General features: G+C 50.1%; 9 protein-coding genes across 9 annotated transcripts; 3 read left to right on the forward strand and 6 right to left on the reverse strand.

Annotated features, from left to right (window-relative positions):
* Window positions 1–560: 560 nt before the first annotated feature.
* Window positions 561–1,839, reverse strand: N7509_003476 (fungal specific transcription factor domain-containing protein; the record flags this gene model as incomplete). The annotated part of the gene is made up of 2 exons (XM_056628113.1): window positions 561–1,032; window positions 1,112–1,839. 2 exons carry the CDS (start codon window positions 1,837–1,839, stop codon window positions 561–563), a joined length of 1,200 nt encoding a protein of 399 aa, XP_056490847.1.
* A 473-nt stretch (window positions 1,840–2,312) lies between these two features.
* On the reverse strand, window positions 2,313–3,704 carry N7509_003477 (uncharacterized protein; the record flags this gene model as incomplete). The annotated part of the gene is made up of 1 exon (XM_056628114.1): window positions 2,313–3,704. The coding sequence occupies one exon, from the start codon at window positions 3,702–3,704 to the stop codon at window positions 2,313–2,315; it is 1,392 nt and encodes a 463-aa protein (XP_056490848.1).
* Window positions 3,705–4,295: 591 nt separating this feature from the next.
* On the forward strand, window positions 4,296–5,912 carry N7509_003478 (amidohydrolase; the record flags this gene model as incomplete). Its single annotated transcript, XM_056628115.1, has 1 exon — window positions 4,296–5,912. The coding sequence occupies one exon, from the start codon at window positions 4,296–4,298 to the stop codon at window positions 5,910–5,912; it is 1,617 nt and encodes a 538-aa protein (XP_056490849.1).
* A 225-nt stretch (window positions 5,913–6,137) lies between these two features.
* Window positions 6,138–8,248, reverse strand: N7509_003479 (uncharacterized protein; the record flags this gene model as incomplete). The annotated part of the gene is made up of 5 exons (XM_056628116.1): window positions 6,138–6,733; window positions 6,796–7,029; window positions 7,078–7,296; window positions 7,354–8,134; window positions 8,198–8,248. 5 exons carry the CDS (start codon window positions 8,246–8,248, stop codon window positions 6,138–6,140), a joined length of 1,881 nt encoding a protein of 626 aa, XP_056490850.1.
* Window positions 8,249–8,289: 41 nt separating this feature from the next.
* On the reverse strand, window positions 8,290–9,524 carry N7509_003480 (tetratricopeptide repeat protein; the record flags this gene model as incomplete). The annotated part of the gene is made up of 2 exons (XM_056628117.1): window positions 8,290–9,226; window positions 9,283–9,524. 2 exons carry the CDS (start codon window positions 9,522–9,524, stop codon window positions 8,290–8,292), a joined length of 1,179 nt encoding a protein of 392 aa, XP_056490851.1.
* A 934-nt stretch (window positions 9,525–10,458) lies between these two features.
* Window positions 10,459–12,411, forward strand: N7509_003481 (RNA-binding protein VTS1; the record flags this gene model as incomplete). Its single annotated transcript, XM_056628118.1, has 5 exons — window positions 10,459–10,994; window positions 11,049–11,230; window positions 11,272–12,045; window positions 12,107–12,300; window positions 12,358–12,411. The coding sequence occupies 5 exons, from the start codon at window positions 10,459–10,461 to the stop codon at window positions 12,409–12,411; spliced, it is 1,740 nt and encodes a 579-aa protein (XP_056490852.1).
* A 702-nt stretch (window positions 12,412–13,113) lies between these two features.
* N7509_003482 (EMC6 family protein) lies at window positions 13,114–13,665 on the forward strand (the record flags this gene model as incomplete). The annotated part of the gene is made up of 2 exons (XM_056628119.1): window positions 13,114–13,188; window positions 13,276–13,665. 2 exons carry the CDS (start codon window positions 13,114–13,116, stop codon window positions 13,663–13,665), a joined length of 465 nt encoding a protein of 154 aa, XP_056490853.1.
* Window positions 13,666–14,628: 963 nt separating this feature from the next.
* Window positions 14,629–17,196, reverse strand: N7509_003483 (SLC26/SulP family anion transporter; the record flags this gene model as incomplete). Its single annotated transcript, XM_056628120.1, has 3 exons — window positions 14,629–15,680; window positions 15,763–16,687; window positions 16,753–17,196. 3 exons carry the CDS (start codon window positions 17,194–17,196, stop codon window positions 14,629–14,631), a joined length of 2,421 nt encoding a protein of 806 aa, XP_056490854.1.
* A 4,617-nt stretch (window positions 17,197–21,813) lies between these two features.
* On the reverse strand, window positions 21,814–23,331 carry N7509_003484 (type I HSP40 co-chaperone YDJ1; the record flags this gene model as incomplete). The annotated part of the gene is made up of 4 exons (XM_056628121.1): window positions 21,814–22,130; window positions 22,206–23,027; window positions 23,151–23,220; window positions 23,296–23,331. 4 exons carry the CDS (start codon window positions 23,329–23,331, stop codon window positions 21,814–21,816), a joined length of 1,245 nt encoding a protein of 414 aa, XP_056490855.1.
* Between the last annotated feature and the right edge of the window lie 616 nt (window positions 23,332–23,947).

The raw sequence follows: 23,947 nt of genomic DNA on the forward strand, positions 1-23,947 counted from the left end.
CCGTTGCCAAGTATGTACAGACTCTAGATTCTTCTAAGTAAAGCTGCAAAATCATCGTCTGACAATTTTAAATTGTTTCGTTACTTTTTTTCTACTGGTAGTATAACTTTTATATTAATATGGCCGATATCCCCATTTCACGCATAGTGCTTCTGCTATCGGCCCGACCAGACTCCTGCAGCTGCCAACATTTCTTGATTATTTTCAAAACAGTCGCACTATTTCCCATCCGTCCTGATTCGCGAACCATGTCGGACATTAAGTTTTCAAAAAATGAGCGAGTGTGTGATTGCGCCATGCAACCTATCACACATAGTGCCCATACCGAACCAGTGAGAGAGTATGTCCATGGTCTATTCTGGAGCGCAATCACACTTCTCGCAACCGCGCTCTGAATTTCGGGCAACGCAGGCAACGGGCCAGATACGGTACTATGTAGCAGTACCAAGGCGGCCAGCGCGAAGAGACGAGTAACCCAATTTGATAACGGCTCAGCATTTGGGTGTTCCTATAAATGACTCCATCAGTAAGAGTCCGAGCCAGAATGAAGACGATGAATGTCATGATCTTACACTTCGGGCCAGATCAAGGCTCTGGATTCCATTTTCCAGCCGGGTTTCTATGCCCTGGCCCTTGTTGGCAAGTTCACGAATACTCAGTATCCCATCTTTTTCTTGTGTTTCCTTCCAAATGGAGAATTGTGCAATGTCTCCAATCATTTCCATCACCCAATTATGACATCCCATGAGATCTGCTGTATTCAAACCCGGTATTTGGAGCCAGCGATGGTAAGGAAGTTGGGGAGCACGCCCAGTTGGAAGACAGGCAAAAAGGTCGAACCATATTACAATCACCAAGAGAAATTCAAGACCATCCTTCACGCTACCCTTTATGAGTTGAAGATTCTCGATCAAGGGACTTGGGTTATTATTGCGGTCGTGGAGTGTAGGATTGAAAATCGCTTCGGCCGATAATAGATTCATTACGGACGTAGCAGCGTCAAGATGTACAAGCCAATCATGTTCTGCGCCACTAAATACCTGAATAGCGTTGTTAGATCATTTATACAAGATAAATGGATTATTCTTGACTTACTTCGAAACTTATCAACATGAAACTGCATGTCAAAAACTCCGCCAGCTCAGTATGGTTTTCACGTAATTTGTCTCCCTTTTCGCTCATAAGATCGCAAAGCTCCCTTAGAGCCCTTGAATGGTGGTCCCAGGCGCTTTGCTTTCGTTGGAACTCTTCTTCGGTTCCAATCATTGCGCTTTGAAGAAGGGACGCAAGGCTCAGCACAGCATGATAGAGAGGCCCCCTTTTCATTAGAAGAGAGAATAGCCAGCCTCGATTTCCCAAGCGAGAGCGCGAATCATGATATGGAAATTGCCATGGGAATACTTGATCGAGGTAATGCATCAGCAGCCATGCCTCCTGAGAATCAATATTAGTGTTGCCCTCGAGGGACCTCGGGCTAGATTCTGCATCAACTTCAACGGTCTCGTCTTGAGCGCAGGCGTTGATATTATCCTCGGAAGACTCCGATATAGTTCGCTCATGATCTGGTAGCGACGAGTAAGGTGGACTGCGAGGCGTGATCACAGCATGCAGCCCTTCGTCTCCCTGCGTTGGTGCTAGTGTTTCGGATAATGATCGAGATAAGTCATTAGCCCTTTTTCGGGCTCGACCTTGCATCTTCTTGACCCGGCGAAAATTTTCCTTTATAGCTGCTTTAATTCGAGTCTTTTCTTTTTGCTCCTCCGGTCCACCATCCATCCATGTCGGCTTAGGGCCATAGCCGTGGCAATGAACATGTCGATCAGTGCATTCTTTGCACATAGGCGTCTCCAAATCGCATCTCCGATGTCTTACGCGACAGGTCCAGCATCCCGGTGATACTAGAGGCATAATTCAAACTCATATCGTTGATTTTGTGTAAGGTGAGGTCTAAAGAGAGGGGTCGGAGCTTGTTAGACAGCCAAGGTGGGAGTTGAATTAGGAAACTCGAAGCGCCTGATGAGGTAATCATTAAGGTTCGCGGTTCTCTTGGCAAGTCTGCCCATGTTTAGGATACAGATAGTTAAATACTTGGGTAAAACGCAATTGAACATTCATATATGCTCAGGGTAAATAGTAGGCTACAATATGAATTCTTAAATATGCTCATGCACCTCTTCCATACTGCCTAAATCCTTCGCGTCGTTTATATAGGCTGACCACAACTCATAGTTAAGAGACCTCAACTTTTATCCAGCGTTACATGAGAATGGTCGGTTAAGAGAACCAGTACGGAATTTAGAGATCTGTCAAAGTTAGCTTCGGAATACGGGGCCTCCACAAGGAGAAGAAGAACTCACCACCTCTGTTACACTTGCGTACATTCCGCACCCGAGAATGGTGATTCCGACAATGAACACAATCAGGTTCAAGATACCATGGCGAATGTTCTGTTTTTCAGACCAAGAGCCTTCTCTGAGTAGAAAAAACCATAGGATAGGTGGTAGATAGATCGAGAAACCAGATACGAGTAACGCGCCGCAGATCGAGAGCAGTTCCGAGAAGAAGGGAATTGCCTCGGCAATGATCCAGGCGAGAATATTGATCAAGGCCACGACCGTCAACCAAGTCACCCATCCTTTGGTAGTATTGACATAGCGAATAATCGAGTCCTGATATATACGCCCATGAATGAAGCGACAGGCAACGGTTGCATTGATGGAGCCAGAGATAAAAATGACAGGCAATGCCACTCCGAAGGCGACCTTCGCAAGAAGGGGACCGGCAGATAGAAGGGCCGGTGACTGAACATCTTGTCCAACAAATGCGTATATGAGTGACCCTGTAAGAGTATATATCGTCATCTGTGTGGTTGCCAATGTCATTATGGATTTCGTAAAGTCTTTCGGAGTGTGCATCTCGTCCATGAAAGATGGCTGGGCACAGGAAAATGCGTAGGCGAAAGCGATATTTGAGATAGCCACAAAAGCCTCGCTAAACGTCAAGTTCTCCTTAGGCCATGCCGACCATGGCGATGAAACACTTGTTGACTCGTGGCTTTGAACACCAGTTGCGATGACGCTGATCCCAATTGCCACTATAATGGAAGCAAAGTCGATGTACCCCAAGATTGAGATTTCGGCGAAGGAAGGAGGAACGGCAAAGGCGAAGAGTATGATTCCTGAGACAACACTGAAAACGAGGGTGCAAACATTACTCTCGGTAATGGTAGCAAGTGCAAGTTTGCCGGTCAAACAATGCGATCCCACTGTCAAGGTCAAAAGGGCAACAAAGCCGACAGCGAAGATCTTGTCGCCAACACCACCCATTAAAAGACGGCCAAAGTCAACATAATGAGGTAAGTGGGGATATTTCAGCTTCACAAGACCGATGATATAACTGGCATAAATCGCAATGACTCCCAGCCCAATTGTCAAGATGATTCCTGCGACCATTCCCAGTGTTGCGAATGCCGCAGGGAGACTCAAGCTGCCCAATGCAATTGATTGGACAATGAGCACAATTGTGAGGCGTTTCCATCCAAGACGATGGAAATGCTGGTCTCCTTGAATGGCTCGCTCATGGTCTTCTTGCAGAAGAACTTTCCCGATGATCTCGCCCTCAGATTGGTCGGGCTCAATCACATGAGGCATCTCCTTTTTGAAATTGACGCTATTGTCAGAGGTAGCTCTGATATCGTGTGACATCGTTCACTGAGTGGTATGAAATGGGATATAGATTGGACTTTCGAGAACGGAGACCAAAAGAATGAGTATTTTCGCTGGGAAGATTGGCGAAGAGAAGCTGTTTTGACACCAGTGGTTATTGCCGGGCCGGCTCCGCGGGGGCCCACTGGGGGGAATCTGGGGATTTCCCTCCGCATTTTTGTCATTTCAACTGGGGATCTGTTGGGGGCGTGAAGTGGAGTCTTCGATCTTAACCGAATCATCGACCGAACAAAGCGTCAATTCGGTCGTAATTGGTCTGAGATAGGATGATAGGATATGATAGACTTAGCTTCGGGGGAAGAATTCGCTTCGGGGGAGATCCGAACCCAAGAGAACTGCTTGATCTTCACTTTTATTGTCTTGATATAGATGAAATGTATCAGAAGTTGACGGGCAGGTGTGATACTCGGAAGGAAATTCGAAGCGGGATCCACTCCGAGCTTCAAGTGAAGCTCGGAATGAATGCCAAGTCACTCTAGTGTTACCCCACGCCGGGAATAGCGGACTGTTAAATTCACATTGATTTGAGAAATATGATCCTCCTTTGATCTTCCTAGTACATCATTCAAAATGTCAACCGATATCTTATTCCTGAACGGTCGAATCCTGACCAACGAGAATGCAGGCCATCATGATGTACCGACCTTCGCCGATACCATGCTAGTCAAAGATGGCCAGATTGCAGCGATTGGATCACAGGCCGAGGTAACCACCGCAAGCACTGGTGGGAGCTTTGAAACCCGCGACCTGCAGCAAAAGACTATTCTGCCAGGCTTCATTGATGGCCATATGCACCTTCTTCTCCTCGGCCAGTCCCTTCGCAAACTTGACCTGAAGCATTGCAAGTCTCTGGATGATATACGATCGACTATTCATGAGTATGCTGTTGCAAACCCAGATGTCCCGACTATTCTTTGCAAGAACTGGTTCCATTATATGACGCCAGATGGGGTCACAGCTGCGATGATAGACGATATTGATCCACGACCTATCTTCATCGATGCAAGCTCCCAGCACTCCTGCTGGTGCAACAATGCGGCACTGAAGAAACTTGGTGCTGCCGATATGCCAGATCCTGCCGGAGGCAAGATCCACCGTGATGAGAATGGAAAGCCTTCTGGGGTACTTGATGAAGGTGCCATGATGTCTATTATCTGGCCATACCAGGCAATGTCGAGCCCGATGGAAGAGCGAATTGAGGCCATGCGGGCTGGTATTTCAGAATATAATGCTGCAGGATATACTGGGTTGGTGGAGATGGCCATGGACGAAGATGCATGGGATGCGCTAGTCACTCTGCGGAAAAGGGAACCCACTCTTCCTATGCGTATCGCTGCATACTGGCTGATCAAGCCAAGTGATAAACCTGAGGAAAACTCGAGGCAAGTTCAACGTGCTCTTGAGCTTTCACAGCAGTACAACAGTACAACAAACCCAGATCTCCGAATCGTTGGCATCAAACTCATCTGCGACGGTATCATCGATGCCTGCACGGCCTATTTATCTGAGCCATATGCCCCCGTGGACTCCCCTCCTCCCATTTGGCTGCCAGAAGATCTGGATCTAGTTGTTAAGGAGGCAGATAGCCATGGCCTTCAAATCGCCCTTCATGCCATTGGTGATGGGGCGATCAAAATGGCAATTGATGCGATCGAGAAGCATGCTACCCCGGGGAGGCGACATCGCATTGAGCACCTCGAGCTGGCATCTCCAGAAGATGCAAAGAGACTCGGTGCTCTAGGCCTGACGGCATCCATCCAGCCGGTGCATGCCGATCCCTCTATTCTTAGAGAATGGCCTCGTCTCCTAGGAAATGACCGATGCCAGCGAGCATTTGCTTATCGGGAATTTTCTGATGCCGGGGCTTTGATGGCGATTGGAACTGATAGCCCTACATCACCATGGGAACCGATGCAGAACCTCTATGTTGCCACCACTCGTCGCTCATCGAGAGACCCCCAATACCCTGATATAGTGAACAAACATTTCCAGCTGGGCGTGTGTGAAGCGGTGGTAGCTGCGACCGGAGGTGCCGCTAGAAGTGTGTTCTCGGAGAGACGGGTGGGTACGCTGGCCGTAGGAAAGATGGCCGATTTCATTGTTGTGGACATGGAGTGGGATGCAAATACTCTTTTGAAGGCTTCGATTAAGGAGACTTGGTATGAGGGAAGAAAGGTTTGGCAATGAAGCAAGATAGAGAAATAAAGAAAAGCTTAGTATTCGGAATATTGTAGCTGGGCGAACCTCAAGCACGTGGACATACCCTCCCGCTAGTGGAGATTGAGAGTCCTTGTCCGAGGGCCTGAAGTATACACACAGATCGTCTGTTGTCTTAGAACTTGATGTTTTGTTCATTAAGGAAATTAGCTAGTTCTTTTTTATGGCAGCAATGCTCCCCAGGGGAAGCAGCTGTCAAACAACAAGCCATTGGTCAGTAACACCCTTGGCAGTCTTCGAATCTCCGCTGAGAACATGGATACACTGCAGGGCATAGGCGGCTTCAGGAGAGAAATCTTCAACAAAACGCCGGGACTCCTGCGTGGAATTTCGGAGAGGGGTATCTGCCTCGCCCATGACCGTATCGATGTCCCCACCGTCTTCAGCATGGTTCTCGACCAACTGCTGGTTTTCTTCCTGAATTCTCTTGCTGAGGTCGAGGACCTTTTGGTATCCATTTACTGCCAAATGAAGCAATCCGAGACTGTGCCACACACGTGCAAAGTTAAACTCCATTTCTTGCTTCTCCTGCAGAGGAGTTCCGGCTTTCTCACGAACGCGACGATATTCGTCCATGAAAGATAAGCCCTGCATGATGAGGTAGTGCCGATTTTCAGCCTGCCGTTTCATAGAGTGGTGAATGAAGCACAGTCCAATGGAGAGAAGGACGGCTGGGTTTTGATCGTCCAGAGCATATGCGCGGAAAAAGTAGTTCAGGGCCGGGTAGAAGCTGTTTCCGGAATACAGAATATGGCCGTAAAGCACAAGGAGGGCGACATCCAGTTCCTCGGCTGGGATGGGTTCGCCAGCATCGTTTTTCGTAGATAGGGCAGCGCGTTCTTTCCAAACAGACTGTCGAGGCTGGGGCTTTGAGGCATCCCGGGCAAGGTAAAGTCCATTGCTTTGATCTGGCGAAGCATGAATTTCATGTTTGGGGAAGAGTGAAATAAGGATTTGTGGGGATCGCCGGCCAGGTTGCTCAGCATGGCAAATAAACGATAGGTATCTGTCACAAACTGATATTCCTTCATAAACCACCGGGCCTCGCCAGCGAGAGCTTCTTCGTCTTGGGCATGAAGTGCACAGGCTATGATTCATTAGCTTTACTCATAGATAAAGAGAGGATATCGCGTACTGAACCAACAGGTGTGAATCAATCGAGACTTGGGTTTGGAATGAAACCAAATGCTTGCAGTTGCTGCTCCGTCTAGTGCATCGTATGCTTCTTCTGGATCGCCCTGCTTGGTCGTAAGAAGAGAATACTCGAGGAAAATATCGAGCCATTCGTCGAAGGGAATGCCATGGTAATCGGTTGGAATGGTATCCGACCAGTCCTCCTCGGTAGTGCCGTCACCTTTTGATGAAGATTAGCTCCGAACTACTGACAGGGACATTTTCCATTGAGTCTTACCCATTGCCTTTTGTAGACGTACGGCTATCTCTTGCGCTTCGTCGAGCAACGTACGACCCTTTTTGCCCTTTCGTTGTGAGTCGCCAGTATATCCCTGGAATTCCATCGTCCGGGCCATAGGATAGAAAATTCGGTTGGTCCTGAAATCTCGCAGGAGAGCATCAGCGATGTCAAGCCAATCTTCGACCACATCCGAGTCTCCTTTTTTAATGAAGGGATGAAGCTCCTTTAATTTATCGAACAGGAACCGGATGTCGTCTGTTCTGTTCTGTGCATTCTTGGAACGATCTCCATTGCCAGTCGGTTCAGTTCCGGCCAGCGGTGAGCCCACGGGACGAGGACCCCTTTGGAACTCAATAGCGAGCTGTTCAAGCCTATTATCATCTCGCTTCCTTCGCCGAGTCCTGCCTTCCTGTCGACCGATCAACAAGGCTTCGTTGATATACTTCAGGGCCTCGTCGTTCATGCCAAAGTCTCCCTCGTAGAGAGTCGCCAGTCTTACACGGCATTCCATGTGCCTTGGGTCGTTTTCAGCCACCGTAAGATAGTAAGCTTCTGCGTCTTCTGCCTTGCCCAACGCCACGCAACAGTTCGCCATTGCCATGAAATAACCGAGATCCGCATGTTCGGTCGTTTGTTGAATCGGCGAGTAGAACCGAAAGGCTTCCTGGAACAAGCCTACTTTCTGCAAGGCATCCGCAACCTCTCTGAAAAGATCACCGTAGTCAAAAATGCGAGCATTTTCTGAAGTGTCATCTGGATTTAACCATTCGAAATGATGCTAAAGAACATGTTAGTGGCATGACTTTTAGGTTTGGGTAGCTGGGGCTCAACTGGGACATACCAGTGCTTCTTCATGGTGCTTTTCGCCCATCTTTAAGCGAAAGAGGCCCATTTTGATTCTCAACTCAAGAGGGAGACCGAGTCCATAGGAATCTAAAGGCCACTGGTCGGGATTAAAGCCACTAGTCTTGATTCGACGGGGGAATGTTCGGAGTCCCATTCCCGGTCATCGTCTTCAAACTTCTCCCACATAGGGTCATCATTTTTGCGACCCAAAAACCATCTCGAGAGGGTCTTCGTCTCTGCAAGACCTTCTGCGTGTTTATTAACATAGCCGAAGAGCTCGGCATAGATATTGACATCAGACCATGAGAAGCCTCGGACCTTGTCAGGATGGTCCCGATAGTAAGCTATACTCTCGGACCAAATTTCAAGCGCCCGCTCAACGTCATTGAGATCGATGTATATTTCAGCCAAGTGTCGAAGCGCTCTAACGCTGTGGGGCTTTTCTTTCAAGATTCTCTCGTACTCTCCGGCTGCCCTACCCGTGTATCCAAGTTCTCGGTATACAGCTGCTCTTTGGAACCGAATATTGAAGTTCTTGTGATCGATTTCAATGATACGGCTGTAGCAGTAAACAACATCCGGGAGTGCATTTTCTCGATCGATACCGGCGCGACCGAGAATAAGTCTGGCTACCTGAAGCCATACTTTGGTGTCTTTAGGTCTAGTGTGAGCACCATTCCATAGGGCAGCCAAAGCTTTGTCCTTCTCGCCTTGGGCCAGGAAAATTTCAGAAAGAAGCGAGTGAGCTGGGAACATTTCGGGGTTGATTTGAATGGCGCGCATCACAAGTTCGATGGCGCGTCCATAATCACCATCAATGAAGGCAGAGGTGGCATCTGAATGAAGAATCTTGAATTCCGGGCTTGGTTCCATTGGCTTTCGCGGGCCTCTCTTAATGCCTTTGCCACCACGAGCACCATACCGGCCTGAGAAGCGCCCTCCGCCACGACGACGACGTCGCCGTGCGGCGCCCGAGTCTTCAGAGTCATCCTCTGTTGGGTACTCATCGGACTCATTCGAGTCACTGAATTATTCGTCAGGGCAAGGAAAAAGACATTCTGTTCGGTCAAACCACGTTACCTTGCATCCTCTTCGTTATATTCAAAGTCTGAATCTTCATCTGTGAGGAAACCATTGGATTCCAGATGGGCCGTTGGATCCTCATCATCTGGCTGAACCTGGTCAACGGCAAGCTCTTCGTTCTGTGAAGCCAAGCCTTGGTATAAACGAGGATCGATCACGGACGTGGAGAATTCCTCCGGAATAATTTGTTGTTCTTCTTGCCATGGATAGTGGATGGATTCATCGATGTCTGGATACATCGATTCCTCCGTGGGGACATCGAGCCCATCGGATAATCCGAGCTAGCCATAACAACAGATCGGCGGCAACGCCGGCTCAGCTCTCTCAGCTTTCAAGGACAAAGAATAGCCGAGGGGCGAACAGGCTGAATGGTATTCAATGATGATTGGTATCGCAAAGGTCGTGACCCTAGAATCAAAGAAAGGAAACGTGCGTTGTGAACCGGATTGCTGGGACCATGGCCCAGACCGTATAGACGCGCGCACTGAGTCTCTTCAGGGCGTTTCAGATGCAGCAGCCCCGATTATTCATAGTAACGACTCCACCTGGCCAATCGATTGATCACAGCACCGATAATAAGGCGGATCGCAGCGGACGCGCGCAAGGAGAGTTGTCAAGTGTCAAGTGTTAAGTTGATGTCGAAAGGAACGAGTTCCGAGTCAGTGTGAGTTTCTTCATTCCGTGCGGAACCCCGTGACTGCAACCCGAAAAGCCTCTCCGCCGCACTTCTTCCCATTCTCCTCTCTTCCCCCCATCATCTTCGATCTTCTCCCTCCCTCCCCCTCCCCCCCCCTCCTCTCCCCTTTTTCTTTTCTTTGGGTTCTAGGCTTTGGCTTGCTGTGTTTGACACACTATTGCCTCCTGGTCCCTGACTTTCCTTTGTTCGGATCTCCCTAATATTCACGACCTCTCAGCTGTGTGTTTGCTTCCCCCCCCCTCCAAAAAATTCGAGGTGCAGCCACTGGCCTGGTCTGTGCCCCAATCATTGTCGCCTAGTAGTCGAAATTCAGGCTTCGAAATCCATCTCTGTCAACTGTCGAAATCCCGGCCTGTTCGGTCAGGTTCTTTTTTTGATTCTATTTTGTTACGCAAACTCAGCAGGTGCTGCAGGTGTTTTGCAGTAATCTTTTCCCCCGACTGTATTTACTATTCACCTTTATCAACCTGTGAGCCATGGCTAGCCATATCATCGGTAACCGCAACAGCACCCCGGAGGCTGCCCCGAATTCCACCTTGCGTCCCCCATCGTCGGCTCGCAACCTAGGTACGCACCAGCTGCGAGCCTCGGCCGACATGTCCGGATTCCCCTCGCCGCTGTCCTCTCGCAGCTTGCGTCCATCCTCGGAGGTTTTCTTCAACCAACAGTCCCAAGGCCAGAACTCGACGGAGGATGCGCTGGACCGGGCTGCCCAGCAGTGGCTGGCGGATATCGATCAGTATGAGACAACGTTGGAGGAGATGGCAGCTGCCACCCTCGACCAGGACTTCAAGGATGAACTCAGTGCCATCGAGCAATGGTTCCGTGTCCTGAGCGAGGCCGAGCGGACCGCCGCTCTGTATGCTCTGCTGCAGCAGACTACCCAGGTGCAGATTCGCTTCTTCATCCAGGTTCTGCAGCAGATGTCCCAGGGCCACCCCATGTCTGGACTGCTTTCCCCGCCAACTTCGGTGAAAAAGGTATGGAGAATCGGCCACAGGTTCTTATTCACGTATGAGAATTCCAGCTTTCTAACGTTATTTCAATGATTAGATGCCATGTCGAGCCGCTTGAGCGATGCCATGTCGAAACTCAATATGGACACATCACGGAGTTCCTTGGGCCGGCCCCCGCCATCCCCAGGCGCGAAGCGCAACTCGGGTCTCGATTCCTCTACGATTAATGCCATGTTCCCCGATGCCGCCGCCGCAATCGCTAAGAAGAAGGCGGAATTCACGCAACAAACCGGTAACGCCCTCCCTCCAACCGCAACAGCGCTGTCTTTGGAGACCGTGGCTCGTTCGTTGCCCCGACCATCTCTGCTCCTGACAACAACTCCGACGGCCTGGGCCAGCCCCCGGCATCGCCATGGGCTCAGCGTGGTGGACTTTCGGATACACAGCCTCCGATCGCCCGGCCCAAGTCGTCATCGGGCCATCAGCCCATGGGCCAATTCAGTCAGCCTTCTGGCATGCGCTCCCCTCTCCCGCAGACCGCTACCATCCCTGCCCCTGATATCGAGCCACCCCTCCTCTCGCCGTACAATGTCGGGAACCACAGTTGGGCGTCGATGACAAATACCCCCATGACCGCGACATTCGGCCAGCAGAATCAGCAAAACCAGAATTCCCAGGCGGACATGGTGGCCAACGCGACTGCGATGAAGCTGGCGGCTTTGTCAACCGTGAACAACCGAATTGCTCTGGATGACGCTCGCAAGTACCGCCGGGCCCGTTCCAACGATGGTCAGGGCAGAAACTCGGCTGCCAACCCAACAATTTCCCAAGGCCTGGCCAGTCCAAGTCTGCACGGATCGATGGGCCAACAGCTACTCAATGCCCAACAGCTTGCCGCTTTGCAAGCTCAGCAACAAGCTGCCATGGCTGGTCGTCGCTCTCGCCCAACCTCTCCTGGTATTGCCATGCAAGGCGGTGGTCTCAACCCTATGAGTTTCACCTCGCCACAGAACAACGGATTCCTGGCCGCCTACGATCCGAACAACCCTCTCATGGGCAACGGACTAGCATCGCTAGGTATCGGGCAGTTCGGTCTGGGCGGCGAAGGTTACTTGTCTGACCACTCCGAAGTCACCCGTGGCCGATCGCCGCGTGGTCGACGTGGAAGCTCCAAGCCCCCCCGAAGACCCTACCGACCCTGCTCTCCTGAAGGATATCCCCAGCTGGCTGCGATCCCTTCGGCTACACAAGTATACCGACCATCTCAAGGACCTCAAGTGGACGGAGTTGGTCGAACTTGACGACAAGGCTCTGGAAGACCGTGGTGTCAACGCGCTGGGTGCGCGCAACAAGATGTTGAAGGTTAGTGTTTTCTTCTCTTCACTTTGCTCGGACTCGAAGCTAACAATTCAATAATAGGTCTTTGACCAAGTTCGAGATGCCCGCGCGGACGGCAAGCTCGAGGATGCTTGATCTTGAGCCCTGTATGCAATGAGCCAGCATGGTGCCTGACTCATGCAAAACTAACCTGCTATCCCAGCGATTTGCATGGAACCCGGCATTCGCATATCTATCATGTGTGCCTTTTTGCCCTTTATTTCTCTATTCTCTTTTTTCTCTTCTCTTTTCATTTTCATTTTCATTTTATTTTATCTTCTTTTCATTCGTTCTATGATCTTTGGTGGTTCACCCTAATACGATGGATGTGGAATTCGACATGTATCAAACGCAGTGATGTCAAGCAACGGATTCATGAGGGAAAACTTCGGGCTACTGAACATTGAAAATGGCGGGGTTAATCGTAGATATGTCATGATTTCGCACTGTGCCTATATACGTTGAAATGGTTCCAATGTAGCTGTGTAGAAGTAGACCTCGGAGTAGACCACTGGCACCTTTGCTCTCTCTAACCGCAGTGTGGCCCGTGCACGCATAGGAAACCACATCCGACCTCCGCCTCACCTCCCTCTTCCAACATTGCACAATCAACCCGAGGACAGAGAACTACTCCTCTTTGCTGCAACCCAATTGCCGAGCAGAAGGGCTAGGATCTACCGCCGTCCTCACCTGCTTCATCTCAAGCAGATTCCAAAACCGACATCGGTCGCACCACCCTGAGACCCCAAGGTCCCGCCAAAAAGACACCAAGCACACTCGAGCAGCAACAAGCCCAAAATGGCCCCAACAAAGCAGGAACTCTCCCTGCTAATCAACCCTCTCGTCCCAGAGGCTGTTCAACATAACAACCGGGTACGTTCCAACCCCTCTACGTAGTAGTAGAGACTCACCACCACCCGAGCCAAACCAAGCCAAACTAACCTATCTATCCATCTCCAGGTCCTCTCCTCCCTCCACAGCCTAACAGCCTTCCTCCTCGGCCTCTCCGCCGGAATCCTAGCACTCCAATCCGCTACCGGTTTCGCCTTCTACTTCCTCGGCACCGTTCTCGTCAGCGGACTCTTCCACCTAGCCCTCATCCAGCGCTCATCCGGTGCGGGTGCGGGCGCGTTCTTCCCCGGCAGTAACGGGGGTGAGATTGAGGGGTCGGTGGCTATTGGCAAGGATGGTGTTGTGCGCATGGATCTGGTTGAGAGCAGTAAGAAGCGCGGTGGCTTTGTTCTGAGAAAGGGTGCTTGGAGGGATGTTTGGTTTGGTGGTGGTGTTCTTAGTGAGGCACTGAGTGGATTTGTCCTTGGGTGGACTGGTGTTGGGGGTGTTTTGAGGTGATCTGATTTGATCTCTCTTTCGTCCTTTTTAGGATATTGTTATGTTATTACGTGGGACTCGGATCTTTTCGTAGGAAGGATTTCATCCAAGGTTGACTACGTTTGATGAGGTGGTTCAATCTGAATATAGAGTTGCCTCCAGGCTTTGATAAAATATCCGAAGTTCAAGGGAACATTCTACCGTCTTTACATTATAAGTAAATGTTTCCAGAAAGAGCGGGAATTACTAGTATCAATCTTTGAGGACAGGGGAGGGATATTCCAGGCAAAGTGCCCAAGTACCCGATATAGGAAGGCCGGTAGAAACCTTGGAAGCGTTGAGACTCACAGCTACGAATCTGAGTACAGAATATTCATTTCTGCTGTTGTAGAGCATTTTGATAAAGTATTCATTCAGTATCCAGCCATTCTGTCAAGCCGAGAAAATGTACATTGCTCCTGAGTATGCCGGGGACGGGCCGCAGGATGCATGTCATCGGAGTCTCACCCCATGTCAGGACCAAATGACTGGTTTACAGGTTACGGAGCTACGTCAATCGAATATGAATCATTACTAGAACAACTTTTGATGAGGAAAATCACGCGGTCTATATTGAGGGTATCCCTAGTAATGCATCAATGGGACCAAGCCCAGTATAAAATGTCCAATGGAAAGTTCCCTCGGGGAACTGATGTACATCCTTGGGCCCAAAACCCAGCCCAATAGAACAAAAATATATGCGCCAAGGCCAGTATGGCCTGATATGTGAAATGAAAAGCTCCCCTGCGCCAGAAATCTCCAGAACATCAAGCATGGGAGATGATGGAAAGAGGAAACAAAAAATGAAGAGATATTAACAAATCATATCCGGGGCATATCGAAATCAACTGGACTCCAAACCAGGGAATATCCATGATAAGATGCAAATATTGCAATGCGGAAACATTCCAAGAAAAAATGAGATATCTTTTTTTCGGCCATCCCTTACAATGGGACTTCCTCGGACGAGTTGGCTACAGCACTTTGGAGAGCGCTGGTCAGATCGATGTGGAAGAAGGGTCTGTTCATGCCCTGGACCAGGGCGACCTTGCGGCGGGAACGATACGCCTTGCTGTCGGTCAAGTCGCGTTGAAGCTTGTCTTCGCGGATCACAGTGCTATCCTCAGACGAAGCGTCGATAGGGTCGGTCTCGAGCTCGGCAGTCTTGTTGTCGGCCTTGATACCAGCCTCCAGATCCTCGTGTTGTGCCCGTTCGTTGGTCATCATCTCGGCGTGAGCAGCAGCCGAGGAGCTACCCTCGATCTCGGCCACGCTGAAAATGGGCTTCCAGCGGTGGAAGCCTTCGTTTGAGGCGGGAGTCGGGTATCCAAAGCCGGCAGCGGCGAGTGCACGCTTGGTCCAGCGGTTGTTGAGATGGGCGAAGTGCCATTGCACGGAGCGAGGTGAGGCAAACAGGTCCAGCTGGTTGCGCACGTCGATCAGATTTTGAACCGAGGTAGTATCAACATTGTTGACGGAAGAGAAGTCGAGAATGATAGCTTGCAAGAGGGGTCGGGGATCCCGAGCGTCTTCTGGCTCCTTGCCACGTTTCGGGCCCGCGTCGTTCCAAGGACGGTCTCCCGGTCTGGCAAATGCGTGAGGGTTGGTACGTCTGGTGCTGTTGAAAATGGTCTTGACCAAGTTGTCGGTGTAGTGGTTGGCGTTGGGATAGTTGAATCCCTCGGAAAAGCGGTAGATGAAGATACCGGGGTGAGGCTGCTCGATATCGACCTCGGGGTTTGAGCCATCGGTGCGATTAATGGGCAGAAATATGGAGCGAGTGTGATCCTCCTCGTCGTCCGAAGGAACTTTGGCTGCTCCAAAGGATCCGTATTTGCCATCGCCATCCAGCAGGTGGTCGCCCACAACTGAGTGGATGGTGACACGGCCGAGGAAGTGACCACGGGCTTTTGCCACGCGGAAGAGCAGAACCGCAATAGAAACACAGATTGTGCAGTAGATACCATCCTCAATAGACGAGAAGACAGTCACGATAACTCCAATGAAGAAGATGATCGCATCAAGAGGAGCCACACGCCAGAATTGGTACACCACATTAGGGGGGAGTAATCAGATCACCGACAGCGTGGATGATAACACCGGCAAGAGATGCATTAGGGATATAGAAGAAGAGGGCAGGGAGGGCGTAGATGGCAAGAAGCACCACAATGGCGGTGATACAACCACCCAGTGGGGTACGCACACCAGCCTTGGACTTGATGGCAGTACGTGAGAAAGAGCCGGTCGCGGGATAGCCACCAAGGAAAGGACCAAGGAGATTGGTGACGCCAATACCAACGAATTCCTGGGATGGATCAATGGTATAATTGTTCACACGGCCGAAAGATTTGGAAATGGCGATATGCTCGATCAAGAGGACAATAACGGCAGCTGGAAGCTGACCAGAGAACGCACGGATGATCTTGGTGTCCATAACGGGCACAGCAGCATTCTGGAAACCGCGAGGAACAACCCCCAGGAGTTTAAACAGAGGGTCGTCACGACGGTGCAGGTTCACAGCGGCACTGATCATAGTGTAAAACAGAATGACGAAGACTGTCCGGAGGGTAGAGACGAAAAACCAAATCTTCGCCTTCGCTGGGTACTTCTTCGCGGCGTATGTGCAGCCAGCGCGAATGATGTACAACATCGCACAAGCTGTCACACCCATAGCGGCATCGATTGTCGAAGTGGGGAGATATTTGAGGGTGTTGATAATGGTCAGGTAGGTTGCACCGCGAGTGGAAAAACCAGCGGTCTCACCCAGCATAGTCGACACCTGACCAGAACAAATGTTCAGAGCGGAACCAGTCATGAATGCAGAGATGGCGGGAAGAGGAATGAAATCGACAATGAATCCCAGGCGGATAAGACCCAGGAAGCAGACAATACCACCTAGAATTACAGCTAGACAGGAAGCGATCTCGTGCGTCTCAACGTCAGGGTATTGGGAGTGGACCTGAAGCACAATCTCGCCAGTCAATGTGGACATAACAGCCACGGGCTAGAGAATAATAGGTTAATTTAATCCGTCCAAGGTTGTGCTGTCAAGGGAAGATTCGAACTCACTCCGATAGTAATGTCTTTGGACGTAGCAAAAAACCAATAGACCAAAACACCCATAAAGGACGAATACAGACCAAACTGTACTGGCACCTCCGCCAGTTTGGCATATGCCATACCCTGGGGAATAACGACGGCACCAACGGTGATACCAGCTACTAGGTCACCCAGGAACCATTGCATATTGTAGCGGCCAATCCAATTAAGGAAGGGGAATAAGGAAATGAGATAGTTGACGAATTGGTGGCAAGAAGGAGTGATTTCGCGGATCCATTCGACACTGGTGGGCTCGGGCTCGTTGTAAGAATAGGTGTCGACGGTGCCGACAGAGAAAGCGGACTCGCCGCGAGTGACGGGGTCATTGGCACCCATAGGGTCACGGTAGGCGACCTTAATGCCCAGGCCTTTGGCCAAGGCATTGCTGGCCTTCTTGATACTCTCGCCAGCCATGATGTCCCGTAGAAGGCGAGATCGGGAGGGGGACTCGGGAGCCCGGGGGGAGGGAGGGAAGGGTGGGAGGAAAGATGATAGATCGATGACAAGATTTCTCCCAAAAAAATGTGGTCAGGGAGTAGAATATAAACTGACAGAGCCGCTGATCACTCAGTGGACATTATGACAGGCACAGTGAGGTCAGGTCAAGTTCCAAAAAAGAAAATGATAATTAAAAATCAAAGGAATTGTTTCCCAAAAAGACAAGGGCTAACGACGGATGTGGAGATGTGCGTGATTCTGGTGCAGATGGCGTAATATGCTAAGCTCCCCAGATTTTGAATTAGCGAATGCTTAGGCTTTTCAACGCACAGGACTCGCAGAGAGATCACACGGTCAGAGGTTGAGCAGATGCAGACTATAAGAATGAAACAGGACGAAACAAGACTCGTGGACAGCGCGGCATGGCCATGACCATGGAGGTGGAGTCCGGAGTCCCACCGATGATCGCACTGAGTGTCTGGAAGGTGGATGATGACGAGTTCCTCCGGGTTTAAGTTGGTGCAGGTACGAGTACTCTGAGTCTGAAGAGGAAGATAGTTCCTGGTATTCTCGAGGCTCTTAGCGGTCTACGTATATACTTGAATAGCTTTACAGGTATATGATGTACTACGTAACACTTGTATTTATGCTATATCTACAGAATAACGAGTTCAACTGCTTGTACATAAGAGTATGCCCACGAGTATGCCCTCAACTCCCACGATCGTCGGAGATTACCTCAGCCATGCCAAGCATCAGATGACGAATCAGGGCGTCTCCCACGCGGGCAAGAGTTGATCAACCGTGGGGCTGCAGATCCAATCACCGCCTGTGCTGATGGTGAAATCGTCCACTTCGATGGTGACAGCAAAAATTTCCCATTTCGTTTGCCTTCGGTGGATCGGCTCCCCTTCGTATCCAATTGCCGTCAAAGGTAAGCTTTACGGGACTCCGACACTGCCACTGTCTGCTCCATTCTTCACCGTTCTGTCTGAACACTCTAGAACTCTCGATTCTCCCGCTCCCCTGTGGCAACCAATCCACTCCTCCCCCTTGGCGGTGGAACTGCCGCGACGCTCCCTGCTATATTCGTAAGGTCCCTGGTTCACGGAGTAACAAAGGGTACGAGTAGTCACTCTCTCCGCTCGCTCTATTTTCTCTCGTTTTCCTCGGATCTGGGATTCCAGATCGGCGTGTATGCACCGTGCGAACCCATAGGTCAACCCGTCTCGCTCCTCGTGCGCTCCCCCAGGACCCTTTCTGGGACTTGTGTGTGACGAATGAGGGCATCGTAATGCACAACGGGCGTCGCAACGTTCAAGTTCGAGATAAACATAGACCAATGGATATTCCATGCCATCCTGATTAAGCACTTGCATTAACCCAAGGCGTGCTTCAGATCGATATCACATCATAGCTTAAGCGCGGCTGCGGCCCATAACTTTAAATCCGGCCACGAGGGCGTGTCGTGTCTATCAATCTGCTCTCTGGAGAGGTACGTAGCCCCTCTTACGATAATACTGTACACACCTGCTATCTACGGCAGGTGGCCCTATCCATGGCACCACGTTTGTCTCGGTGTGATACATGCATGTCGCATGTCTGTACATATTGGAGATCATGCCGACCTCCAAGGGCCCCAATTGCTCACGCCCGGCTCAGAATGCGACCCAATCCCATTCCAGCATCGCTGCCTTTTTTTTATCCCCCTAAGTTCTATTTTCTTTGCTTTTTTGCCCCGATAGCTCGGTTCAATACGAGAGATCATGGGGTGCTGCCAATGTACCTAACGTAGCTTAACTCCGAGTACTTGCGTGTTGGACTAAAATGGCACGTTGCAGACAAGCTTCCCACCGTCTCCCGCTTCGAGTGGCGCATCACTTCAGCCGTTCAGCTCCCTTCGTCTTCCCCCTCACCATCAAACACCGCCTTCCCAAATTAACTTCGAACTAAAAAACCTTTAGGCTCAGTCAGGGGGAAACGGAACAAACAAATCAATATCTACGAGTACGGAGTAGTCCGTACCGGAGAAAGGGGAAATAAATGCCGCATTCAAAACACAACAAACAACAACCTCTTTCAACGCTTAACTCCGAGTCCTCATATTTGAAAGGGAGAACAACGCCTCCGATGCGTTCGTTGCGCCCGTACCTCTCTCCAATTGCTTGGCTGATGCTAAGCTACATATTTCTCCCATGGGAAACCATGTGGGAGGGGCTCTCGCGGTTGCTGCAAGGCTTGTGCGACTGATTTGTTTGACTTTGTGGACAGACCCTCGTGCACCTGTGTCGTCATTATATCCCCTAAAAGGATCGACCGACTCAAAGTTACACAACCTCGGCGATGACAGTGATAAACTGTCGAGGGGCCTTTCATCCTTCTACTTTTCTCCACTAGTTTCCGTGCCATGGAGGCTCCGTTCATAGTTCTCCGTTTCGGGGTCTCGTGATGATGTGGTCGGGTACGATCCGAGGCGGGATGACACAATGACAGGGAGTGACCTCTATACCGCTCCAGATGGTCGGATCCAAGCGAGCTTGGCGCTCGAATACCGTGAGCATAAGCCGATCTGCTGATATATATAATTCTGAGTCGTGAGGGGAGACCAAGAAATCCGTCTGGAATGGCGTTGTGGCGGAGGGCTAGTATGACCCCCGTAGTTGTTGAGAGCGATATTCTTTTGGCAAGATCAAGGGTCACTTTCTCGTAAGCCCGAGGAATACCCATCGTGATTTATTTCACCCAGAATAAGCAATCCTCGGCTTTCTGTCTGTTGAGCATGGCTGCACAGAAAAGCAAAACTAGTGGTTTGCCTCAAGCTGCTATACGAGCTTTCATGGCAGACACATTTGGAACCACAGACCATTATCGCGAAATACCACCCAGTCAGCTGTGGATAACTATCTTATTTCAATGAATAGCTCCATAATATTTCATATCTTACCTAGGTAGTACTAACCTTCAAGTCAGCTTGAGCCTCAGACACGTAAATTGGGCGGGCACTACTATGGGTCAACATATTTTCCACCGTTCTTCCTCGCGGATTCCATGGTCCGGAGTACAAGAAATATTGCTGAGATTTCCAGTCAAGTTTCCAACTTGAAACTTTCAAGTATTGTTCTGTAAAAACACAAACCTGAGCGTGGTAATTTCCTCACGAGACCATGACATATACCGAGGTATATATCGATTAAGATCATGTCCTGAAGCTTTCGGCTGCACTAGTAACATCCATGGATACCTAGTAGTATATATTAGAATTTTGTCAGCAACTCCAACTTGAACCTGGTACTAGTACTATTAGTAGCAGTACATCGAATAAATTGACTTAAGTTTCTCCTTTGAGTCCTTTCACTTTATTTGAGTTCGAGTCTAGGTAGTAGCCCATTTCAGAGTGCTTATTTACTCTGATCAACTTCAAAGTTTGCCCGAATGTTGAAATGCACCAGTAGTGCGTTCAAAGATCCAGGATTGAAGTAGTTATTATCCAGGGATAGGTACCTTGTGGGAAACCCCGCTACTAAGGTATACGCCATTACCGTTGTGGATCATCTCCTTGGGTTTCGAAGGACCTTGCTGGGGTTGATTTCACTCAAAAACGCTATAACCCCAAAGAGTGATTCTTCTGACCTGATACACTCGACCCTGGGAGCCTCACCACCACTCCAGGACTGGGCATAAACTACATGGGCAATGAACCGACTAGGAGCTATATTAATTCGAATTGTAGAGTTTTAAGAGAACGTTGCCTAGGTATGGCATAGAATTGCAGGTTTGAGAAGATATTCTAAGTGAATTCAATCGAAGCAACTTGAAGAGGCAAGTGAACTAGCTGCTCCCACCACATTCGGTACAACATAACTTCCAGGGTCAATGCCAATAAAAAAATGCATTTAACAATAGTAAGCCAAGAAATGTCTATTCAGTCATCACAGTGCATGCTAAGAAAAAGAAAAAAAGGAAAGAAAAGAAAAAATAGAAAACAATAAACCCCCATCGTGATCACGCCCACAATATGCTTCTCCGAGTCGATCATGGGAACCAGAGGAGGCAGCAGGTGTTTTTTTCGAAAGCCTTTATCCCACACAAGGATATACAAGGACTCGCATCGTGGACTCATGCACATCACATCACATCACAGCTCTTTCTCTTCGTCCGTCGCAACTCCGGCGACCACGCACCAGAAATTCCCAATGGCAAAATCAGATACGGATGAAAGAACACAAAAGGAAAATGAGGTAAGACGTGAGACGGAGATATCCCGGTCCATGGTAGATCGGATCTGATTTCCCCAGGAAGAAGAAAAATGGGGAATAAGAAACTATGAGGCATAACCCCGTGAAGGAACATCGCGGAGAGGTTCGCTCTCCGAGAGAGGCCCTTCAGCAAACGCCTTCGCCGAGCAGCAAAGTTTCATATTACCCGAAAAAGAAATAATGAAAAACGAAGCCGGTATCCATTAGCAATACTGGCTTCCCATCTCCCCCCCTTCATATCCATTGGTATCATAAGCGAAAGGTTTCATGACTGGCTCGACAATTCATCTCCCCTGAGCATCACATCAATGGGACATTTCTATCACCCATTGATTGTTTACTGCGAGGCGCACTGCACGCGCTCGGCACCGGGAGGAACGTCATCATCATCCTCATCCATGCCGCCTGCAGCACCGTGGGCGCGGGCCTGCGAGGGCTCGCTGCCGTCAATGTCGTGCAGCTCGAAGTCCTCAACCATGGCGTCAGCCGGGGGTTGGGTCTGCTCCATGCGTTGGGGCAGGACCTTCTCGAGAAGCTCGAGGTTCTGCAGCTGGTCCTTCTTGGGGAACTCAACCTCGAACTTAATGTAGAGGTTGCCGTGGTCGTGGTGGCGGAAGGAGGGCATACCCTGGCCGGGGATAACCTTGATGGCATCTACAACGAGGAGTGGTTAGCAAAGTTCCACCAAAGTCACATGGGCGAAGACGGGAAAAAAAGAAAGAAACGTACCAGGGGTGATAACCTCGCCGGGAGCAATGTTGACGGTCAACCACCGGTCGTCGAGGTGCTCGACGTGGATAGTGCCACCACCAAGCGCGGTCAAGAGGTCGATCTTGGCCTGGAAGAACAGGTCGTCGCCCTTGCGCTGGAAGCGAGGGTGGGGCTTCTGCTCAATCTCGAAGACAACATCACCAGGCATGACGCCAGGCATCTGGTCACCCTCACCACGGAACTCAATCTTGTGGCCATCGCGAACACCCTTGTCGACGTGGACGTGGAGGACCTTGCGCTCAACAATGGTCTTCTTAGCGTTACACTTCTTGCAGCGGTCCTTGTCACGGATGATCTCGCCCTCGCCGTTACAGTCGGGGCAGACGGTCTGGAAGCGTTGGATCATAGGGCCCATCTGGCGCATCATGGTCTTCATACCGCTACCGTTGCAGCCGGAGCACTCCTTAACAGCACCCTCCTTGCCACCACGGCCATCACAGCCAGAACAGATGACTGACTTCTGCAGGGCCAGCTTTGAGACCTTGCCGCGGTAGATGTCCTCCAGGTTGACCTTGTGCACATGGTGGATAGTGCGGGCCTTCTTGGGGCCGGTATCGCGCATGCCACCGCCGAACATTCCACCGAAGCCGCCGCCGCCACCACCGAAGAACTGGGAGAAGATATCCTCAGCGTTCATACCGGGGCCACCAGCGCCACCCTCAAGACCTTCTTCACCATATTGGTCGTAAATTTGACGCTTCTGGGGGTCGGAGAGAGTCTCGTAGGCGTGCGACAGCTCCTTAAACTTCTCCGCAGCCTCGGGGTTGTCAGCGTTCTTGTCTGTATTGACGAACGAGAGGTTAGCATCGGAGGAATTTATTCTTCATTTGGAAACCCGACAGCGAACGGCAGCTGGGGGTTTTCATCTTTCGAGATAGAGGGGGATTAGAAATGGGAACGCACCAGGGTGGTACTTGAGAGCACCCTTCTTATAAGCGGTCTTCAGCTGAGCCTCTGTAGCCGTGGCGGGAACCTATTGATGAAACAAAAAAGGACCGGTTAGCGTCACTGTGTAGACACGGTGATCAAGAGCGGAATTCAAGCATACCCCCAGGCAGTCGTAGAAAGTGGTTTCCTTAACCATGATGGCGGGAATGTGGAAGAACGGAAGAACGAAAGGAGAGGGGAGAGTGGTGAGGAGAAAGAGGAAACAAAGAGTGAAATGAAGGTTGCTCCTAGTGGGGCAGTGACGAGGAAAAAGGCGAGATGTGCCCGAGAAGTGGAGGAAGGAGGGTTGATGACCTTTTCGGATAAGAATAGGAATGGAGTGGAATCCAAATAGGATTAGGAACAGGAGTAGGCTGAGTAACTTTTTTTTTTCTGCCCAGGCACCTCGTTGTACTGTACGGATCCTGTAAAATATACCGGATTTATTACCAGGGCGCGGACCCTTTCAAATTCAATATTTAAGATTCAAGATAAGAAAAAGAAGATGAGGTTTCTAGAGGTTTTTCAAGTTTCACTTCTTGCTCTGTCAAGTGGCTGCTTTTCTATGAATTGATCCTCTTTCTTTCTTTCTTTGCCTTTGAATCGGGCCCGAGCGTCGATTCGACGGAATTCTGCGGCCTTCGATGGCGTTCGCTGTTCTTCTCCGCGATTCCGTCGTTTTGTTTCCTGTAATTACATGCTGACTCAGGCGCTTATTCAGGTTCGAAGTCTCTGTTATGTGGTTATGCTGTGGTATATTTCCATGGTAAATA

The sequence above is a fragment of the Penicillium cosmopolitanum genome, assembly GCF_028827165.1.
Source record: "Penicillium cosmopolitanum strain IBT 29677 chromosome Unknown utg000005l:1.0-4006212.0:1.0-4009387.0, whole genome shotgun sequence".
Classification (NCBI taxonomy): domain Eukaryota; kingdom Fungi; phylum Ascomycota; class Eurotiomycetes; order Eurotiales; family Aspergillaceae; genus Penicillium; species Penicillium cosmopolitanum.